This window comes from Vombatus ursinus, unplaced genomic scaffold (assembly GCF_900497805.2).
Source record: "Vombatus ursinus unplaced genomic scaffold, bare-nosed wombat genome assembly UNPS02011353.1, whole genome shotgun sequence".
In the NCBI taxonomy this organism is placed as follows: Eukaryota; Metazoa; Chordata; class Mammalia; order Diprotodontia; family Vombatidae; genus Vombatus; species Vombatus ursinus.
The window spans coordinates 3,099,791-3,123,278 of NW_020951131.1; the positions used below are offsets into that span (position 1 = coordinate 3,099,791).

Consider the following 23,488-nt stretch of genomic DNA (forward strand, 5'->3'; position numbering starts at 1 on the left):
TTTCGGGACTAAAATTTGCTGACTTGAACTAGAACAAGGTAATAACATCGAGCAGATTACTTAAAGAAGGTCAAAGCATCAAATTAACTTACTTTAAAAAAGTACCAAAAAAATTTCAGATGGTCCAAATGACAAATATACTTTAACTTATGTTCCCTGTACACAGTATGTAGAACCTAATGCCTTGCTTTTCTGGAAACCTCACTTCTTATGACAGTCACGTGATAACTTCCTAGCCTGGTGACCTATCTCAGGCAGGCAGCGTACACTTCCTACAAAGCCAGCAACAACAAAATGACTCAGACAGTTTGTGAACAAAGGTGGCCCCGGGGCAGTTTTTCACAACCTTGGGGGACCTCAGAAGGACTACTAAGGGATCCAGGAATCTATAAGTAAGCAAGTCCACCATCTGTAGCCTGAATATGTCTGAAATTATATTACTATTTTTCAAAATGTGTAGATGCTGTTGTACTATAATATTCATTTCAATGTGTTACTGAATTCACAGTGGCTTTTTTGTCTATTTATTTTCTCAAAGATCCAACTAGTACTACTATCATGGGTGGGGGCAGAAATTTGCCATGCGAAAAGGGTGCTATCAGAATCTTATACCATATCATAATAAGCTCCAAACTATCTGGATAAGTTATACAAGGGCAAAGCAGTTTTAAACAATTAGAGTAGAACTGAAGAAGGTACCAAGTAGGCAGAATTTATAAGATGACAAAGGAAAGAGGAAAATTCAAAAGATAAAGCAATTTCCACTGCATAATTTTTTTTAAATTTTTGTACAGAAAAAAAATACAGCTAGAACAAGAAGATAAGCTAGCAAAAAGAGAGAAAACTTTACATAAAAGTCTGACATCCAAAATACATAGGAAATTTACACAAATAAGGCTAAAAGACATTTCCCAACAGATAAGGGGCCACAGGCTACAGACAGTTCTCAAAGAAGTGCAATCTGTTCTCAAACACGCAAAAAGAAGGCTCCAAATTACTAAAAGAAATGCAAATTAAAACAATTCTGAGCTATCAACCTTCACACCCATGAAACTGGCCAAGGCAAAAACCAAAACCAAAAACAGTCAACGCTGCCAGGATGACAGGAAACTGGAATGATGGGAGACAAGTGACTTAGCAGTTTCTAGAACCACTGGATGCAGAAATCCCCCTGTTGGGCCTATACTTACATAAGATCGATGATGAAATGATCAATGGCAGACTCTACCGGCACAACAACTGACCTCCCTGACATGCCAGTCTCTCCTCTCTCTAATCCCTCTCTCACGTAGCTGCCAAATTGATATTCCTGAAGCTGGGTCTCACCATATCACCTGCTATCTCTAAAATAAAATGCAGACTCCTCTCTGGAGCATTGAATGTCCTTCACAATCCAGCTATGGTCTACATTTCCAGGCTTTTACACGCTGCACCCCCTCATGCCATCTACACTGCAGCCCAACTAGCCCATCTGCTGTTCCCTCTACCGAGCATCCACCTTCCACTGTCCTCATTTGGGGGCCCCACCCCCACTCTCCCTTGGCCCACCTGGAATGCTCTTCCTCTTCATGGCCACCTTTTTGAATCCTTAGCTTCCTTCAAAGCTTAGCTCAAAGGCCAGCTCCTTCATGAGATGCTTCCTGATCCCCCCACTCCCACCCCAAAGCAGAGCTTCCGCCACAAAGGGTCTCCAATCAGCTTGTATGTACTTCTCTAGAAGGAGGCTGTATCACTCAATGGAGCATCAGTCCCCTAAGGTCAAGAGTGCATCCTTTTTATCTGCATCTCTCCACAGGTCCAAGTACAGTGACTGGCCATGTAGGACTTAATCAATTCTCCTGGAATGACTGACACACTTTCTGATGATGGTTCCTTCAAAAACAATTATGTTTTGCTCTAAGTCCAATATATAAACCAAGGAGCATTGCTGGATGTAAAATACACAATTAGGACTATATTAAATTTAAAAGGTTTTTAGCTGTGTGACCGTGGACCTTAACCCCATTGCCTAGCCAAAAAAAAAAAAAAAAAATTTAAAAGGTTTTACACAAACAAAACCAATGTAATCAAGGTTAGGAGGAAAGCAGAAAGCTGGAAAACAATTTTTACAGCCAAGTGTCTCTGATAAAGGTCTTATTTCTCAAATACACAGAGAACCGAGTCAAATTTATAAGAATACAAGTCATTCCCCAATTGATAAATGGTCATATGAAAGGCAGTTTTCAGATGAAGAAATCAAAGCTACCTATAGTCATGAAAAAACCACTAATGACTAGAGAAATGTGAATTAAAATATCTCTGAGATAACCTCACACCTATCAGAATGGCTAATATGACAGAAAAAGAAAATAATAAATGTTGGAGGGAATGTGCAAAAATTGAAACACTAACATACTTCTGGTGGAGTTGTGAACTGATCTAACCCTTCTGGAGAGCAATTTGGAACTATGCCCAAAGTGCTATAAAACTGTACCAAAACAAAAAAAAAAAAAAAAAAAAAAAGGAAAAGTACCTATTTGCACAGAAATATTTATAGTAGCTCTTTTTGTAGTGGCAAAGAATTGGAAACTGAGGTGATGCCCATCAACTGGTAAATGGCTGAATAAGTTGTGGTATACAATTGTAATGGAATAGCACTGCGCTTGAAGAAATGACAAGCAGGCAGACTTCAGAGAAATCTGGAAAGACTTACATGAACTGATACAAAGTGAAGTGAGCAGAACCAGAAGAACATTGTACACAGTAACAGCAACACTGTATGATGAATAACTGTGAACGACTTAGCTATTCTCAGCAATACAAAGATCCAAGACAATTTCAAAGGACTCATGATGAAAACATGCTATATCTACCTCCAGAGAAAGAACGGGAGGAGTCTGAATGCAGATCAAAGCATTCTACTTTTCATTTTCTGCACTTTTTTCAGGCTGGGTTTTTTCCCCTCTTTGGGTCTGTGTCTTCTTTCACAACATGACTACTGAAAAAATTGAGGGTGAAAACAAAAGAGTCTGGCAATGAGGTGATAAGGGCCTGTAGCAGGGGAGCGGCAAGAGGGACACACAGGAAAGATGTTGTGAGAGTAGAGACAAGGCGTGGCAATGCACTAACGATATGGGAGGGACTGAGGGTGATACTAAAGTTTTGAGCCCGGGTAACTTGGGAGGATAGTGGAGCCTTCAGCAGTAAGAGGCGAGTGCAGGAGAGAGGAAGGTTGTGGGGAAAGATAATGAGTTCTGTTTCAAACATGTTAAATTTGAGATGCCTTTGGAACATCCAGTTTGAGACACCAAGAAACAGGTGATGAGGAGAGACCACGGCTTAGGACAGAAGTTAGAACTGGATGGATACGGTCAGTGACAGAGAATCAAGTCTCACGAACAAGAAGACTGCCTGACATGTACTGACCGCGTAATACTGGGAAAACACTAGACCTCTCTGTGCTTTGGGCAACGAAGACTATCAGCTGCAAAACCAAAACCAAAACCAAGAAACAAAAACCACCCCATGGCAGCTTCCTCATCAGGGAATTCCTTATAACACTGCAATCACATGTCTGGTCCCAAGCCCCAACTATGAAGGAACCTCTTGGTAACTTAATTAGTATAGTACTAAATCTTAAGTCACTTTAGACAGTATGGTGATTTTTTTTTTCAGGATCACCGTTTTATTCTACACATCATAAAGTCTCCTATAAATGCAAAAATTCTTTCTTTATTTTGGAAAGCACATGCCTGCAAAACTCAAAAAGAATGTGAGGAAATTGCTGTTCTAGGTGGTGGCTGTAAGGAAAAGACTGCATATAGCTAGCTCAGGTAGGATTACCTCTCCCTGTCTTTTGATTTGTGAGCCATTTATTTATTTATTTTGACATTTTTATTTAAAGTTTTGTGTTCCAAATTCTATCCCTCCCCTCCCCCTTCCCTGAGATGGTAAGCAATCAGATATAGGTCATACATGTGCAATTACATACAACATTTCCATGTTAGTCATTTTGTACAAGACGACTCAAATAAAAGAAAAAAAATGAAAGAAAGTGAAAAATCTCAGGCTTCAGTTTGTATTCAAACAATATCAGGGCGTTCTCTGGCAGCGGGTGGCATGTTTCATCATTAGTCCTTTGCGATTGTCTTGGATCACTGTCTTGCTGAGAAGAGCTAAGTCATTCACAGTTGATCATTGTTACAATGTTGCTGTTACCACCCACGACATTCTCCTGGTTCTGTTCACTTCACTATGCATCAGTTCATGTGATTTCTCATAGCACAGTAATATTCTACAATCATATACCACAGCTTGTTTAGCCGTTCCCCAACTGATGGGCATTCCTTCAATTTCCAAATCTTAGCCATGTGGTGATTCTTATTATATTGTTGCAGTTCAACCAAAAGCAGTGGCTTAAGTTATTTAAATGTTCCTTCATTTTAGAAAGATTGTTTTGTAATTATATTTATACAAATCTTAAGTGTCTTAGTAGAACGTCTCCCAAATATTTGTTTCAAAGTTATTTTGAACGGTGTTTATTCGTCAGTTCCTCTTTGTTTTTGTTATACCCCTACAGAAATTTTTTTTTAATGGATTCATTTTGTATTCTTCTTCTTAACTGAAATTACCAATTATCTCAATTAGTATGCTGGTGTTGTGGGACCTTCTGAGCAAACAATCATGCCATCTGCAAATAGGGAATAATTTCACTTCTTCTTTGATGGTGTTTATGCCTTTGATTTCTCATCGCATTTTTACTGCTAACATTTCTAGAAAAATGTTAACATCGCTTTACTCTTGTATTTACTGGAAAAGTTTCTGGTGTTTCTTTATGACAAGTGATGCAAGTACAGAGTATAGATGTAAAAAAGTAAAAAAATAAAAGTATAGATGTATACTTTTTCTCATGTTAAAAAAGGGTCTTCCTATGTTTACAGATTTTTAGCATAAGTGTTACATTTTGTCAAAGGCATTTGTTCACACATTATCCTGGTGGTTTTTGTTTTAAGGTGATTATATTGTTTTCCTAATGTTGAACCATCCCTGACATAAATCCAACTTAGTTACAGTGAATAATTTTGTAGATATATTGGTATAATCTTTTTGTTAGGATTTAAAATTTTTTGCATGAATAATTGTTAGTGAAATTGATCTCCAATTTTCTTTCTCTGATTAGCCCTCCATTGCATAGGTATTATTATCATATGTCATATAAAGAGACTGCTTTCATACTCAACTATTGAGAATAATTTGCAGAGCACCGTATCCTTCATTTCTTTCCGATCTTCCCCTCTCTCATCCATTTCTTCCTTTCTTTTTATTTTTTTATGCTTTCCCATAATACTCTAGGCCAGCCAATAAAATACTGCTGTGCTCCCATAGTGACACACAATACAAAAGACAGTGCTGGTCTCTGATCACATACATAAAAACTTAGCTGTAATCCTCTTGGGAGACACAGGCAAAAGTAAAGGAAGACAGAGCAGAAAGTACACTGGAATTGGTTCAAATCCCAGCTCTCCTGCTTGAGTGACCATGAGGGAACTATTGTGGAAAATAGGTGGCATACTGGAGAGGAAACCAGACTTCAGCTGGAATCCTGCCTCAGCTACCTGCTAGCAGTGTGGCCCTGGGCAAGTCACTTATCCTTTCCCTGCTGGTTTTCTCATCAGTAAAATGGGGACGATAACACCTCCCCCTAGGGTGGCTGTGAGGTTCAAATGAGACATTTTATAGACGATCAAACTGAGGCAAACAGGATCCAGTGACTTGCCCAGGGTCACACAGCTAGTAAGTGTCTGAGGCCATATTTGAACTCAGAAAGATGAGCCTTCCTGCCTCCAGGCATGGCACTGTGTGCATTCCATCTTATGTTCCTTTCTTACGTTCTCAAAATCTTTGGAATGGTCATTTTACAACCAATTAATTTCCTCAAAATTAATATTTAATATTTTAAGTTAGTTTTTGCTTAAGAGCTTATGAGACTATTAGATCAAGACTACTGTAAGAGAGTGATAGTTTGCTTTGAATTTTATTGGGATTAAAAGAATAACTGTCATTCACTCACAGTGACATCAACAGAAAAGATGCTGTGACCAACTTTTAGCTGAGCATTAAACTCTATTACACAGTTTCCTTTTGAAACTCTTAAGAGAAACACAACAAATGAACTGTTCAGCTCCTTTCTTGCTGTAGCGAGATGTCTATGATGAGAAGAGGACAGTTTTAGAGCTAAAAGGAGCCTCAAGGTTTAATTCAATCCCCTGAGGTAACAAGAGCACAAGGAATAAAACTTACCTTTCTTCGATCTTTAAGAAGTCTGTCCAAACTCTCTTCATTAACTTTCCCAGCATAATCATAAAAGCTTAAGTTCAAGAAAAAAAGAAAAAGTGAGACAGAGTTTACAAACGACTTCTCACAAGAACACCCCTTGTCAATTAGCTAACAGCCATGAACGAAACAATTCAAATGCTACATTTCAAATTTCAATGACATTCAAACCAGGTCTCAGCCCCGGAGTGGTACCTCACCGAAGCCCCATCCATGCTTCCGCCTAGTCCTCCCCACCTCGAACTCTTTTTGGCTGGTGACACTTGAAGTAAGGTAGGGACAATTTCATTTTCCACCTTTGAAAAACGAAGCCCGTTGCCAGCCCATGTTAAGAGTTTAATAAATGACTGCTGAATTGAAACCTACTAAAGCTAGGATGGGGTGAAAGAGAAAAAATGTCAAAAGGACAGCGGAGGGACACACCGGAGAGGGTTCATGTTGAGGTCATTTTATGAGACAACGGTAAATGTTGCACATCTGCTTGCAAGGGCAGAGTAAATGCTCTGTTTTATTCTAACCCAAAGATGTGGTCAAAGCATCCACACCTGTCTGGCAATTTGGGGAGTCCTCCTATCACACACCCAGTGTTAGGGGTGGTGATACCCTGAGGGACAAGAGATGAAGAGTGGAGTGAGGGTGAATCCTTAGTCATTAAAAGCGACCGACAGAAAATCCTTCATGTCCACACTCATTGTCACCACACCAAGAGAGGCTGACTGCAGTCTGACTCTGTTACTGGAAATGGAGGAGCCTGGGCAGAAGGAAGCTCCCCTACTGGTCAATCACAAGTCAGCCTCCCCTTCCCCATTCCTTGTAGGTATTCTGTCCGTGTACGCGTGGTCTCCTGCCAGCCAGGCCAGGTCTGGGGACGGCCCTTACGAATGCCTATTGAACTGAACTGAACCATGGGAGACGGTCAGTAAAGGTCTGCTACACTGAACTCCAAGAGGCAGATTTTGCTATCTCCATGACCCCAACCCTTGAAGTGAAAAACTGTTTCCCCTCCACGTGTTATCTTAGATAAAAATTATTTTAAATGTCCTAATAATGGAGGATATGTTTTATCTCAAAGAACTCTTAGATGGAAATTGATACATCTCACTCATCTGTCACTATTACACAAAAGCTCCGTTACAAAATAGACTGTTACAAATCACTGTGTATCTGCTGTTTGCTTTAAATAGCAAAAGCCCAGCGCGTGTAACAGTGTCCCAGCTATTCAGCTCAGCTTAGGTTAAAGTGGGGGCCCTTCCTGGCGGGGCCTCCCGAAGCAGCGTGAGACCTGTGCTCCTCCAGGAGAGGCATCCTACCAGCTTTCAGGGGCTCCTCCAGAGGAGGGTCCAGCTGGTACAAGGGCAACAGGCAGCTCCACACAGAACCTGCTGGGTCAGGAGCCACCCGTACCCACCCCATAGGGAAGCTCCCAGGAGGAGCAAGAAGAAACACCATGGACACTGGAAGAGAAGTGTCCCGAGAGCCTCGTGTCCCAGGAACAGCAGGCAAAGGCCACTTGGCCAAGAAGGAATCCTTAACTTCTGGAATATCCTAAAGGGAGCTCTCCTCTCCTGCTTGGTACCTGTATGACCTCAGACCAGTCACTTCCCTTCCTGGGCCTCAGTTTCCTCATCTACAAAACAAGAAGCCCATTCATTCAACTAAACAATTTCTAGGGTCTCTTCAGCTCTAGATTTCTGTGATCTTAGGATGAGGGGTAAAGAACTTGCTGCCAAAGGGCTAAGTAAAACCTCTGGGTCCAAGTTAAGTCCCCATACATTCTGCAGGGTGTCCCTAGCTGCGCAAAGGGGGGCAAGTCCCCAGCAGAGGATGAAAGGGGACACGGGCCCCTGACCATGTGAGGAGGCTGGAAGAAGCCACACTGATAGTGTGGGCAGTTGGGGAGTGCAAAGTTAGCTTGGTCATCAGGTCAAACCTCAGGGCTAGAAGTCATAGGTCAAGGTCAAAGTCAAGGCCAGCTTGGTGGCCTATGCAGGCCCCTAAGGAGGGAGTGGGGAGAGAGCTGGTCAAAAGCGCTTGGCTGAACTGGGTCAAGGCTAGAGGTGATATCGTCATGGCCAAGGGACTAGAGATCTTAAGGCGATGCAAGGGCTCTGGAGGGGCACTAGGGTACATAGCTATCAGTTAGGGGGCCGGTGGGAAAGCCAGGGAAGAGGCCCTGGAGCAGAAGCGGGGCTGGCATGGTGGTGAGGGGCACCTTCGTGGTAAAAGGCAGGGGCCTTTTCATCTCTCACCCTCTTCCCTCTGGGTGTTTCTCACATTCTCTTCCATCTGGCTTCTCTCTCCCTTCAAATGTCTCTAGGTCTCCTCCCTTCTCTTTCCCCATCTGTCTCTCCTTTAGCTGACCATAATATGGAACTGAAATATATGTAATAGATAAGACAAAAAAGGTTATGCTCCCTCATATTAATTTTAAAAAGGTGGGTAAACAAAATCATATTTCTAACAAAAACAAAATTATAGAAAGTTTTTACTTCTCTGTGGCACTAAACTGATTTTTTTTTCTCCTTTATGGTTCAATAGTGCTGGCAGAATAAAAGCTCTTCCCCTTTTCCGAAGATTAATCATCTCCTGACTGGAAGACGACTCCTTCCACCTCCAACAGCCCTTCCCTCTGAATAGGAACTCAAAGAAACATCACCTATAAAACTGGTGACCTAAGAGGGGCTTGGGGGTCATCTAGAATGCCACTGACGGTAGGCAGGGCTCAGTTCCTCCAGACCACACAATGTAGGCCGCTGGAAGGCCTGCGCTTGTCCCCTGAGATCTCGGCCAGGCCACCTCACTGCCTGGGCCTTGTTTTCCTCATCTGTAAAAGGAGGGGTTGGGACAGGGTGGTTTCTAAGGACCTTTCTATCTCTAACTCCTAGAACTCCATAATCATAGATGGGCCTCAACTCACCCAGGCTCTAATCAAACAGGTTATAAATGTGAGCTACCTGCTATGTCATAAAGAGAAGAAAGACAACTTACCTAAACAGCTTTGGACAAGGTTCATGATTATGGATTTCTGGAATTAGAGAAAAGATACAGTCATTTCAGTTAGTCACAAAAGATGAAAAGGCAGCTAGAGAGAAGCTCACGCCCCTTTGAAATGTAAGTCTCAGGAAACTCAAAGGAGCTTCTTCTGTTTCCTAAGTACTAACAAAGACTGCCTGCCAAGGCGAAGGAGGGTCCTGAGCTGCCTTAGGGGAGAAGTGGCAACAAGGAGGGTCCCGAAGTTCACTCGAGGCCCATGTCGGTCATTCACAAAGACAGGGCTACCTCCTACCTGCCTGCACTCGAGAACATATTTTCACTGCAAAAGTAACTAAGGTATTAAAGCACCCCTTTTTGCATTCGATGAGTACACGCTGCCAATAGCCTTTCATCTGCCATCCAGGGATTTATGTGCCTACATTCAATCATGAGCAAAGACGTCCTAGGACAGTGACAGGAGCAAGGCATTTGGGGAAAGGAACAAGCACCTACTATGTGCCAGACACCGTGCTCTAAGTGCTTTATGAACATTATCTCATTTGATCCTCCCAACAACCCTAGAGGTAGGTGCTATTGTGATCCCCTTTTCAGATGAGCAAATTGAGGCAAACAGGGTTAAAGGACTTGCCCAGGGTCCCCCATGTAGTAAGTGTCTGAGGCCTCCAGGCCCAGAGCTGTACTCACGGCGCCCCCAGGTGGGTTCAGTTCTACCACCTGCACCAAGGTTACCTTGGAGAAATCACCTAACCTCTTGGGGCCTCACTCTCTCCATCTCTATTTAGAAGGTATTGTACCAGATCTCATTCCTAATGCTGCAGCCGGTAAACAGACAGAAATGTTCAAGAGTTTGATGAAGCAAGAATGTATCTCAACTGCTCTTTCATTTGCTTTTTGGGTTTGTTTGTTTTTTAGGCAATTGGGGTTAAGTGACTTGCCCAGGGTCACACAGCTAGTAAGTATGAAGTGTTTGGTCTGAGGCCGGATTTGAACTCAGGTCCTCCTGACTTCAGGGCTGGTGCTCTATCCACTGCACCACCTAGCTGCCCCTCTTCCATTTGTGACTAAACAGAAATGATGGGGAAAATGTTCAGTTTGGAAACAGGCCTCTGTGAGGAAATCTCCAACGGTGGGCCTGATGTTATGAAGGACGAAACAGCTTCCTCCTATTTGAGGGATATTAACCATCTCAGAGACAACTTGGATCCCCAGGGAAACAGTGATTTACTAGACAGATCTTTACTGACTTCAAAGGAAGTAATTTGATTGCCCAAAGTGAACAGACTTCCACCTCGTCAACAGGCTCAAGGACTGTGTTTCTGCAAAAGAAATCCTGGCCAACCTGACCGTGATTCCATCTCATACATTCTACAGTGGAGTGACTCATCACTTACGTCCAAAGAGCCAAACCCTCTGTGCTCAAGACTGCAATTTTAGCTCAATCAGAATCAAATCTAGGGTCTCAAGAACGATGGGTTCCACTCGAGCTTCACTGCCCAAGAAGACTGTGTGAAAATGTTGTCAGTCTAGAAACAGCAGCTCTTGCCATCTTTGGCTAGGGCTGCAATATCGCAGCTGCGAAAATTAATGAAGAAACAGCTAATTCTTTTCAAGCCCAAGACCCCATTCCTAACCCAAGCTTCGCACGCAACATGTGGCCCTAAACTGTGCAAAAATCACCTGAAAAATAAAGCCAACGAGCCCATTTTGTGCTGCAGTCCTGCAGTTGCGCACCCTAGGAAACTTGCCTTCTGTCTTCAAGGACAGGAGATGCGCTTCAGGAAAACCGCCCCAAAGCTGATGCTGAACTTGAAATGCCTTTCTGTCACAAACTAGATCCACTAGTTCCTTTATGATTGACAAACGGGTTAAAAATGTGCCGGAAATCCAGAGATCTACAGATCACTTGCCCAGAGACTTCCTCTACCCCACTCCTTTAGACCCTGAAGGCCCAGCTACCAGGCCACTAACCCCAGAGGAGTGTTCCCGGACGTGACAAAGCTGCATGTATGATGGCGCTGCTCCAGGGAGAGTCAAGGAAAGTCAATGACGTGACCACCCTGCGAGACAGAGTGCTAACTTCTATGGTGCCTCCTTTAGGCCTCAGACCTTGCGTATCTGCTCTGGCCTCACAGGCTCAGGAGGCGGCTTTTGAGGGACCACAACCATTCCTTCAATTCTGCCGGCTTGCTAGGACACAGACCTCACCTTCCCAAATCCTCTCCAGTTACCTCCATCTGGTGAACATTTCACTATTTATTATTCACTTTAGTTTCATCCTTCTCTCAAACTGTTTTCTCCCAAAATCCTACCCGACTTTGCTCAGCAGCCATGGCCCTTCATCATCTGATTCTAAGTCAATGTTGTAGTCTTATCTAATACACTCCCCAAAAAGGACCACCCACCATTTCCTAACTACACCCCACTCTGCACCTCCCGGCCTCTGGTCACCTCTGCAGCTCCACCAGCTGAAATATCCTCCCCTCCCTTCAGCCTGCCCTGATTCCCTATCACCTCCCTACCCCAAATAAAAAGCCCCACTTCTGGAAAGACTCCCTCCCTCTCTTGAACTCTTCTAACACCCTCTCTGTGCCTCTCTTCCGTGTTTTCTACTTCTACGTTGTCTTACATTTGTGAATAAGCCTCATGTTTCCTCCTGGGTGCTCCATTTCTTGAGAACAGACTTGCTCTATTCCTCTTCATAGGGCCCTCAGAACTTGGCAGTTGCCGCATATATGGGCACTGCCACTGTACACGAAAGACTAAGAACCTCGGGAAACCCCACACCCATAACTATTCTCAAAATGGGCTCATTCTCTGGTTATCAATAAATTATAAACGTTGATTTATTTAAAACCTATCCTCATAACCTACAAAATAAAAGCTTTCTTGTTCCTCAGCCTCTATCAAAGAGACACAGAATAAGTAAGTGGCACAGTCAAGAGACCACTGGGCTGGGAGCTAGGAGAACCTGAGTTCAAATCCTGCCTCAGATACTTCCTAGCTGTGTGACAAGTTACTTAACCTATCTCAGCCTCAGTTTCTCCATCTGTAAAATGAGGATAACAACAGCACCACCCTCCCATCACTGTAGGTATTTCCTTCAATATTATGGATCAGAATCTTCCCCTCCTGGCCATCCTGTGGACCCTTGTCCATGACCTTCCTCAAATCTGCCAAGGGGAGTAATGGGTAGGGAGGGCCCCTCCAAAGAGCTGGAGGCCTTCCTAGGTCTCCTGACATTGAGTAAGTGCTAATGGAATATGTGGGCTGGCCACCACTTCATTATCCCTTATTCTCTCTCTCTGTGACCAGCTGTCTTTTTTTTTTTTGAGGCCATGCAATTTCTTTGAGGATCTGCTTCTCCTATGCCACTCCTGGTTTGTAATGGGATCCAGTCTGCTCCCACTGGCCATAGGTCTCCCCACGGCCCTTTGAATGAGCCTAAATTTCAATTCTTTAGACACTAAGACTTTTCATGACTCAGAGTCCTATATCACTAGAAGATTATCGGCCTTAAGAAGAGGAGCCTTTGTTTCAGGAAGAGCTTAGGATCATTAACAAAATACTGCCATTTCTCCAAGACAACACAGCTTCTTTCCCTTTTTCAGTTATGGGCTCAATTCATCATCCATTTGCAGCAGCAGCAGCCCAAAAGATACACACTGAGGGACAAGCTTTCTCTGCTGGTCTCATCCATTTGGTTTTTCCCATGCAGTCAAACTCTTGCTCCAGAGGTTACCTGAAGTCCCGTCACTTGACACGACCCACACAATGCTGCTCCCAAAGACAAGGATCTCAGCCTTAGAACTAGAGGGAATCTTGGTGCCCGAGGCCAAGTCTCTCTAAGTACAGATGAGGAAACTGAGGGCAAGAGAGATAAACTGACTAGACCAAGGCTACATCAGTGGTGGCCTCCCGCTCAACTGCATCTGGGATTCTCCCTGAGCATAGTGTACAGAAGGTTGTTCCTAGAGGTGCAGGAGCTAGATAATTTGAACACAGTCATAATGAAAGTCTTTATTTAAAAGTTAATATTCTGGTTGATTCAAGGTTTTCCTACACTCTCTCCTAAGGCTGGAGCTGATCCATTTCCAAGCCTCTCATGAGCCCTCACCTCTCCCCACAGGTTCTCACGGTTCTCGGTATTTTCTGAGAGGATGAGGCTGAAAATTAATGATCTGATGGAGTTCACAGCACCTCTGACAGTCTGTTTCTTTTCTTCCAAGGTCTAAGGGATCATACTGTTTGTTGCTGAAACCTGGGACTAGAATTAAATCCCGAGATGCCTGAACACTTGGAGAAGCAGAAGTGGCTGCGTGTGTATGTGTGTGTGTGTCTACACATGTAGATATGTGTATGCATCTTACATACGGAACAGGGTGTACGAGAGACAGAGTGACAGGGAAGAGAGACAGAGAGAGAGAGAGAGAGAGGAAGAGAGAGGAAGAGAGAGAGAGAGAGAGAGAGAGAGAGAGAGAGAGAGAGAGAGAGATTGATTTAGAGAGAGCACACATGCAGGTATGTGTATAAAATCTTCAGGGTTGGACCTAAGACTGATTGCTAAATTGCCACGAAAAGACTTTCAGCAAATAAACTAAGTAAACTAGTAACAGAACATGAACGGATGAGGGGCTGTACCAAATGACCAAAGAGACAATGTCAAAGAACCTTGGGCAGTATGAATTGGTGCAGAGGGAAAGGAGCAGAACCAGAAGAATAATTTATATAAGGATAACAACATTGCAGAGGAAGACAACCCTGAAAGACTTAGAGACCCTGATCACAGCAAGGTCCCCCAATGACTAAGCACGTCTCCAGAAGACCTGAAGTGAAGCATGTTACCTGCTTCCTCTCAAGAAGGGGCGGGAGGACACAGATGTCCTGGGAATGAGCACTGACTGGGCTGGCCTTGCTTTGCTTGATCACACACAGTTGTTACAAAGGATGACTTTCTGTTGTTTTAATGCAGAGGGAGGTGGGGAAGACCAGGGCCTCTCACAGACTATGCCCAAAAGAAAAAGGAGACGGGTCTCTGAAATATCTTAAAGTGCACAGAGGACACTCAGAAGAAAGCACAAGCAAGCAGGAGGTGTGTGAAAGGGACCTGGAGAACTTCTTACATGCTTTAAAAACAAATAGTAGAGACCAGAACATAGATGATTCTCTTTTTGTGTTTGACTTTGCACATCGAAATGCCTGTAGCTTGCCTGGGGGGGTGGGGGTGGTGGTGTCTGATAAGTTAAGAATAAAAAAATTAAAATTCAGAAACCAAAAAGCCTAAGAATGGGGCCTGTCAGCTGTGAGCCCTTTGCTGAGTACCTGACCTTATAGTTCTTAGCTTCATGGACTGACTGAGCCAGAATACACCTTAGAAACTCTCTGGCCAAAGCCCTCACATTGCCAGGGGGTCCCATGCCCAGGGAAGGAGGGGCATGGCTGGCACCCTGATGTCGTGCCACAGTGGGGACTCAAGCGAGGGTTTTCTGTCTCCCAATCCAATGCTGTCTATTACACCATAGCAACCCACAGAGGAGATTGCTCAGAAATAGGTATAACCTATAACATCTCATTTAGACCAGTGGCATCATGGGCATGGTGCATTCCCTTTCCCAAAGCAGATATGCAAATGGAAAAGCTGCCCAGGGCCCTGAGAAGCTAAAAGCCCTGGCCAGGATCACAGAGCCAGGATGGGCCAGAGGCAGGGTGTGGACACAGAGCTTTCTGGCTCCAGCCACAAAGTCACCTTTCCTCTTGTAATACTTGCTAAGCCACATATACAAATAATAAACAGTCCTAGTATTGATATCATTAATTAAAGGCAGTGAGGTGACACAGATACACAGAGTGCTGGACCTGAAGGCAGGAAGGCCTGAGTACAAATCCAGCCTTACTAGCTGAATGACCTTGTGCAAGTCACTTAACCTCTCTATGCCTCAGTTTCCTCATCTGTAAAAATGGGAACAATAAAAGCACCTACCTCCCAAGGTTATCATGAGGATCAAACGAGATAATATTTGTAAAGTGCCTGCAAACCTTAAAGCACTATAAGGATGCTAGCTATTATCATTATAATTAAATGTAAAACTTAAATTAGTCTAGCAGAACTGAAGGCGACCTTAGCCGTCACTTATTCCAAACTCCACCCGTAGGGGCCCAGATTGGGGAGTGCCTTGGAAGAGGTCAGACAATGAGTGACCAAGTCCAGAACCCCTGATCTCCATGCTCCCTCTTCCTCACCACAAATGCAAACATAGATGCCGTTTAAAAACATCTGGGGTGTGTGTGTGTGTGTGTGTGTGTGTGTGTGCGTGTGCGCATGCACATACATGCACATATGGCACAAATGTACGATTTGTGTATAACTCAGACTATCAGAAATGCAGAGCTAACCAGGGCTGTCCAGACTGCCCAAGCCCAACACCAAGTGACACAAGGGACAAGATCTGACCACCTTCACAGGTCCCTTCAGCAGCCCTCACGTTAGAGAGGTCTAGAGAGGCAAACTGTGCCCTGTGTGGGCTGCACTTGTTTCAGGATCTGGACCAGAACCACAGGCTCTAACTTTACTCTATCAGTCCCACGCATCAGGTCACTGGGTTGGCAGGCGCACTTTTCAGTCCCCAGAAATCTTAAGGCATAAATCATGAAGGGCACAGGGGGAAACAGGAAACATCCAAAGCTCATTTTCATGGAGCTTTTCTTCAAAATAATATGATGGTAGATAAGAAATAAGCCAAAGATTTGACGTGCAAAAACAACCATAAAGTAAAAGTTAAATTTACTTACCTATTACTTGCAGAAATTCAGTGTTGCTGATTTGTGAATCGCTGATGCTAAATGTCTCCTCTTGTCTTACCTCTCCTAGCAAAAATCCTTCCTAAAAAGTGATTAAAAAAAACAACTCGCTCTAGATTCAAAATAAGAATGAAACTTACATTGTAACTTAATCCACTGTCATTGTACAGTGAATCTTAATTTGTTAAACATAATAATCAAAGCAAGTCCATTATAAACAGTCTCTGAAAAACTGACCAAGGTAGCCTGAGGGTCAGCCTACAGTGTAAGTGGATGGTTGAAAGCAGTGATACCACATTAGGAAATTTTTAAAAGGAAATATTCAATTAAAATGAAAACTACTTGATAAAGGACAAGAATAAAATTACATTATCTACACATACTTGCAGAAAGCAACAATCCTCTTTCTGGCCATAACAGCTACCACTTATAAATCATAATTACAAAATCACTGCCAATGAGGAAGGCACAACAAAAGATAAAAATTACGAAGAATCGTAGGATTTAGATCAGAAAAGAGATCTTAGAGATCTCTAGCCAAACCCCTCCATGGACAGAGGAGGAAAATGAAGCTCAGAGAGCACAAGCTGCCCAAGGCAACCCAGGGAGCTGGGTCAGAATTCAAACTCAAGTTGTATGACTCCAAATCTGGCCCTTTTCCATCATACCACCCTGGCTTTCAAAGTTCTAAAAATGCTATTTCCTCTTCTGACTTGGCTTAGAAAATCAAGACCTCAGCAAATCAACTTCAAATGGCTTGTACAGGAGTTCTGACTTTCATAAAACCAGAATACTTTTTTTATACATTTGGAATACTTTTTTTATACATTTGGTGAGAGAGCATTACTACTCTACAAAACTCTGGAACACTTAGTAAGTCATCCCCGGTTTAAGTACTTTGCTCTGGCCTCACAAAAGTTAGAAGAGTCTATAAACACCAAAATAACTTCCCTGCAGAAAAAAAATTAGCCAGCAAGATGTCCAGAGGGTCCACCTGGTCCTTTGCAGGACCTTAGGTTTCCTAGCATGAACTCCATTCCCAAAAGGAAGCAGGGAACCAGGGAGCTCAAATGAACAGATTTTTACAGTACAGTTTCATGATCTGATCTGGAGTAGGGTGAATTTTAGTACTATAAACCGCCATTACATTCAAAACACCTTCCAAACACTAACACAGAAGGAATTTCAATTATTTTCTTGTTTGGATTTCTAAGCCACTGCCATTCACCATCAGTTCAGAATACTGAGTATTGTCTCTAATTGTTTGCAGTCTAAGAGCAAATAATGTTGATTCAAAGTTCAAGTTGTCCAATCAGAAAAAGTTTAAATCTTTTAATTATTCTAACCATTCTAAACTCCCCACTTAACCAACCCTAACTATGAAGAACAATGTAAGACAGAAGACAGCTGATCAACAGCAGCTCTCAAGTGAGCTTAGGTTTTTACCTACAGCTCCTTGTTCTCAGTGTAGCTTAAACCATTCACTTTCCCCTTGGAAGTCAATTCTGTCCAATAGCTGTGCAACCACTAAGTGCTCACTGCAGAAATACAAGACCTAACCACAATCTCTCACCCTATTTAAGCTTTCACAGATATTCAAGAAAATTAGAAACAACTCCCCTAGTGTAAATGGTTCCTGATGATGGTGCCTAACAGCTGAAGAGGAGAGTCCAAAGCATTCTATTAAGGGCACATTTGTAGAGCTCTTTTCTCCCAAGCACCCTGTGTGGGTGCAGGAGAAATCACAACTGCTAAGGACTCAAGTTGGAATTCCCGTTCTGAGTCTCACTGGTCTGGTGACCCAGGCCAACATATTTCTATCTGGGCCTCATCCTCCTCCTTTGGAAAATGAAGACGCCAGAGTAGGAGCGGGTGGCCTCTCAGCTCCCTTCCAACACTAACATACTAGGATCTAGGCAGGGAATGAAAACACCATCTCCACTTTACAGATGAGGAAAATGGAACTTTGAAAAGGTTAAATGACTCACCTCAAGTTACCTGACTTTGGAACCATAGAGCTAATGACTTTGTCATTTACCATAATCATTACCCTCATCATGCGAAAAGAACAGTATTTCACTATTTCAGCTCACCAATTACACCAATTTCCCATCAGTGCCAGACATCTACCAAAAACTCTATTTGAAGTGCTCTTTTTGCTTTGATATACTGATACAACAAAATACTTCTTTTACAATGAAATACAATGTAAATACTTATTTTAAAGTACGCACCAGTTGTTTTTTATATTGTAAATGATTTATGGACTCAATTCAGGAAAAGTTCTACGTACTAAAGCCAAAACTTCCTCTAAGAAAGATTTTCATCCACTCCCCAGAGGCTATGACTGCTTGTAAACTGAGGAGGTTGAATAAAATGACTTCTAAGTCTCTCTGGCTCTAAAACTTTATTAGTCTCTGACTCTATCTCTTGCTGGCTGGTTCAGGCCCCCCCCCCCACTTCCCGATTTCACTGCCACCAGCTGCTTATGGGATCTAAGGCCAGGAAGACCTCCACAGGCGGACCAACTCTTACTTCACAAATGAGGAAACAAGCTCAGAAAGGGGCTGTCCCATGAGAGGGCCTCCAAGGTCCTTTCTGGGCTCTCCCATTTTTGATTCTGTGACTAACAACAACTCAGGCGGTTACAAAACATGTTCCCCACAATAACCCGTGAGCTTCCAGGAAGTGCTTCAGGTCAATGCTTTAAGACCCGTTTTATTTCCGAGCCCTCTGAGGAAGATCACACTATTGCCAGTTCAGCTCCACAAGGCTGCACCTACTATCTATGAGAGTCTGGTGTTTCCCCCTCCAAGTACGGCCTCTCCTTCCTCCTGCCTCCCTATCTTATCCCAAGTTACTTCTCAGCACCTATCAAGGTTCCGTGACGCTTCCCTCTAGGAACACCACCCCACATGCTTAGGGTCCCATTTTTTTGGGGGGAGGGGGGAAGCTTTTCTTCAGTTCTCCAAAGGGACACCTCCTCCTGCCTGTGCACAGCACCCAATACGGCCAAGATTGCACCCATAATTTTTTAAGACTAACAGGTCTCAATTAACGACCTCTTTCGCCCACTGGCTAAACCAATTAGGCTGCCGTCATTTTCAGTAGCCTTCACCCCCATAACATTGGGAGGAAGCATTCACGAGGCGCCTACTGGGTGCCTGCAGAAGGGAAGGGACCCCAGAGCCGGGACGGCAGCAGGCTCCCCTCCTTCACACCCTGAGCACCTGTTGCCCAGACTCCAGTGGCAAAGCCCACGGGGCGCCCCCAGTCCCGCAGACCCTCCCCCTCCTCCCAGGATCAGGCCGGGGGGGTCGTTTGTGGAGGGGATCGCTCCCCCACAGCCCAGCTTTCACCCCTTCCCCGTCTGGGGCAGCGAGAGCCGGCCTCCCGCAGACATTCCTCGGGCTTAGGCCCACGGGCACCCACGCGAGGAGTCCCCAGCGAACCTGTGGCCACACACCCGGGCACACACTGGCGGGTGTGGACGTACACCCGAGCACACACCCAGGGGCGTGGGCACACACAGACACATGCACCCGGGCATCCGCTCGCGACTGTAGACACGCACCCGGGCACAGACACGCGGGCGTGGGCACACTCACACCGGTGTGGACACACGCACACAGACGCACCCGAGCACAGACTCGCAGGTGTGGACGGACGGGGACACACACACACACACACACACACACTCGCCCCCGCCCGCAGACACTCGGCTCCCCACGCACCCCACGCAACCCCGGACCCGCGCCCGCCCCCGGCCCGGGCGGGGCGGACTCCCCGCCACCACAGCGGCCGCCGCCTCGGGCAGGGCCGGGCCTGGGCGGGCCCCGGGGGGGGCGGGGCGAGGCCGGGCCGGCCTGGGGGGCGCTCCCTCGGACCCGCGCGGGGCCCCTCCCCGCTTCCCCGGCCCCGGCGGGCACCTACGTGGTCCGCGTCGCTGTTGGCGCTGTGGTAACACACCGCACTGAAGGTGTAGCCCGAAATGGAAGCCGCCATGATGGAGATCGCCAACTCTCCCACGATGCACCGCGCCGGCGGGGGCGGGGGCGCGGCGCACGCGCACACGCCTCTTCCGCCGGCGGCGCGCGCGGCATCCTGGGGAATGTAGTCTGCAGAGGGGTCTAGGCCAGGACTGGAGCTCTAAGGATAAAGAAACAGAGACTCAGAAAGGTTAGGTAAGCCAGGTGCACTGACCCCACGTTCAGAGGTGTCCGCGCGGCCCCGCGCTCTCTCCAGGCTTGTGGTTCTGATTCAGCCCCAGGTCCTAAGGCTGTCACGGGGAAGAGCCTGTTGTGTGTTGCTCGGGTGTAGCTCCAGGGGGTAATGTAGGAGGGATAACGGCGTGTTGATGGGTCCTCCTGCACGCTGACCCGAGACCGCACTCGAAGAGCCGTCCTGCCACCTCCCAGGAAGAAGCCTCCGCTGCCGAGCCAGGACGGCCCCCGAGGGGGAGACCGGCCCCCTGCCCAGCCAGCCCCACCCCAGCCAAGACTCCCCGGAAGGGGAGATCATCCCCCCCAGTCAGGATGCCCCCGAAGGGGAAACAAGCCCCCTGACCAGCTTTCTGCCTGGCCAGGATTGCTCCCGCGAGGGAAACAAGCCCCCTGACCGGCCCCCTGGCCAGCTGGGACGGCATCCAAAGCGGAGACCAGCCCCTGCCCAGCCAGGCCCTCTCTCCCCTCCACCCCCATTCCCTCCCCAAGATGCCCCACAGGGGAAACCGGGCCCCTGCCCAGCCAGGACAACTCCCGAAGAGGAGGGCAAACCCCACCAGAAAAACTGAGAACTGGAACAGAGAGACCCAGTTAGGTGAAGGGCTGTACTAAGCCTCTATCGCGTCCTTGTTGGAGAAGACTGCACTTGTGAGTGTAAAGGCATTCCCGGAGCATGTCAGTCACTTCACCAGCATTTATTAAGCACTTACTAGGTGCCAGGCCCTAGGCTTAGGGGTGGGAATACAAATACAAGCAGAAAGAGACAGTTCCTGCCCTCGGGTTTACATCCTAAGGGAAACACAAAGCAAAAGGAGAAGATATGCTCTCGGGGACAATGCTGGAGATTCAAGAACTGAGTTGGGAGCTTGGGCACCTCTTCAAAATGGAAGTCCCAGGAGGAAGTCACCAATTGGAAAGCAGGAATGGAGGGATTTTCCAGGGTGAGAAGGCCACAAGAACGAGATGGAAAGATCTAGAGCCCAGAGCAGGGCCAGGGGACGAGTGAAGGACACACTGCTGCCTTGACACTTCCTAGAATGGAGGTTCTGGGCCACTTAGGAATTGTCTACCCAGCGCTCAAGGAAGGTCTGAGCCCTCCTTGGGACTTCCCTCCACTCTGGCCATCCACCCTCCCACTAGAACCATACTAGTCCCTGGGCCCTGTTAGGTGGGCTTTTATCTCATTTTGCCCAGGAACAGGCGTAGATCTCCCTCCCAGGTCATCCGCGGCACAGTCGTTAGAACACTTCCTGACTACAGTCAGGACGAACTGAGTTTAAATTCAGCCCCAAACACTTACTAGCTATGTGACCCTGGGCCATTCACTTAATGTCTCTCTGCTTCAATTGTAAAATGGAGATAATAACAGGGACTTACTTCCTAGGGTTCTTGTGAAGATTGAATAAGATAGTATTTGTAAATTGCTTTACAAACTTTTAAGTGCTGAGTGTTATCATTATATTATGATTTCTAGACCATGCTGCTTCTACACCTGCCACCCTACTCAGTTCACTCCCAACCTACTGGGCATATGCTGACCCTCCTATACTATATCCCCCTCACACTTTCTAGCTCCCCTTGATTTATTATCTTCCCCCATTAGAATGGAAGCTCCTTGAAGGCAAGCGTCTTGTTTGCTTATATTTGTATCCCCAGTGCTTAGCACAGTGCCTGGCACATAATACTAAGAGTTTAATAAACACTTGATTATTCAGCACATTCATTCATTGGTAGTCTCAGACAAAGATGGGCATAGTGGCCATCTTTGGTCGGGGGGGGCAGATTTACTGTTGTGGAAACGGTTTGGAGGGAGATTTTGAGCGAGTCTGCACCGTCACAGACAGAACTAGTCAGAGGAAGGCCACTTGTGAGAGATGGAGTGAAGAAAGAGGGTCAGCAGTGACAGCCCCAGAATGCTGGTCCCTGCAGGGCTTTGGGAAAGCTTTCCTTTCTCCACTTTGAGCTTCTCGGGCCCACTTTGCTGACAGGAGGCACCCTTTCTGGCTTTTCTTACTGTGCCTTTAAGTTGTTTCTGTATTCTTATTTTGCTTCACATCAAATCTGTGGCCAATTATGAATGTCTGTGTATTCATTCTATGTTAGGAGACATTAGCAACCAGCGAGGCTGCATAGAATCAGACAGCTAGGTATCGAAGTGAATAGAACTCTGGGCCTGAAGCCAAGACTCCTCTTTGTGACTTCAAATCCAGCCTCAGACTCAGTCACTTCACCCAGTTTACCTCAGTTTCCTTATCTGTAAAAATGGGCAGCTAGGTGACACAGTGGTTAGAGCAATGGCCCTGCAGTCAGGATGATCTGAGTTCAAATCCGACCTCAGACACACCTACTAGCTGTGTGACTCTGGGCAAGTCACTTAACCTCAATTGCCTCACCAAAAAAAAAAAAAAAAAATGAGCTGGAGAAGGAAATGTATCTTTGCCAAGAAAATCCCAAATGGGTCAGGACTGAAACAGCTCAACAGCAAAGGTTACATAGATCTAAAGGAAATGGGTCAGAGGATCAGAACTTTATCCTGATGGAGAGATGTGTCTGCCTCCTGGCTTCCTTGTCTTTTCCTTGTCTTTCTTCAGCTAAAATCTTACCTTCCATAGGAAACTTTACTTGTTCCCCCTTAAGGGTCCTTCTGAAATGACCTGCGATTTACTCTGTATAGGTCTTGTTTATACCCAAGTGTTTTCATGTTGACTTCCCCATTAGGATGTGAGTTCTATGAATTTGGGGATGGTTTTGGCGTTTCTTTGTATCTCCAGTGCTTAGCACAGTGCCTAGCACATAGTAAGTAGGTACTTAATAAATGTTTAGTGATTGACTTGTTGAGTGATGGTCAGAATTTGATCCTGACCTGGGGGTTCAAGAGCTATATACGCATGAGAGAACTTTAAGGTGATCTTTAAAGTGAATTAATTTTATTTCTAAGCTCCCTAAAAGAGCAAAGGAAGGGCACCACATGGACCAGGGCTATATTTCTCTTAGGCTAAGAAAAGGAGTCATTTACGGATCCAGTTTCAAATGGCAATTCTCCAGGCTCAGAACAAGGAGGAGGAGTTGGGGTGGAGGTGTAGGCCAAGGGAAGGGCATGCCCCTTGGGCTGCCCAATGGTGGTGGTGGTGGTGGAGGTGGGGGTCAGGAATGTGGACTCTAGG

At 45.4% G+C, this 23,488-nt stretch overlaps 1 protein-coding gene across 2 annotated transcripts in view; it reads right to left on the minus strand.

Annotated features, from left to right (window-relative positions):
- Nucleotides 1-20,132, minus strand: part of ABRAXAS2 (abraxas 2, BRISC complex subunit) — a 40,447-nt gene extending 20,315 nt beyond the window's left edge. The window contains exons 1-5 of one of the 2 annotated variants that reach the window (XM_027855913.1): nt 20,031-20,109; nt 16,093-16,183; nt 9,301-9,337; nt 8,562-8,685; nt 6,280-6,346 (exon numbers count right to left, since the gene is read on the minus strand). In XM_027855913.1, the coding sequence (XP_027711714.1) occupies nt 6,280-6,346; nt 8,562-8,685; nt 9,301-9,325 (216 nt within the window). In that variant the 5' untranslated portion in view covers nt 9,326-9,337; nt 16,093-16,183; nt 20,031-20,109. Of the gene's footprint in view, nt 1-6,279; nt 6,347-8,561; nt 8,686-9,300; nt 9,338-16,092; nt 16,184-20,030 lie in introns of both variants that reach the window. The other variant, XM_027855912.1, reaches the window with a different exon arrangement.
- Nucleotides 20,133-23,488: the final 3,356 nt, after the last annotated feature.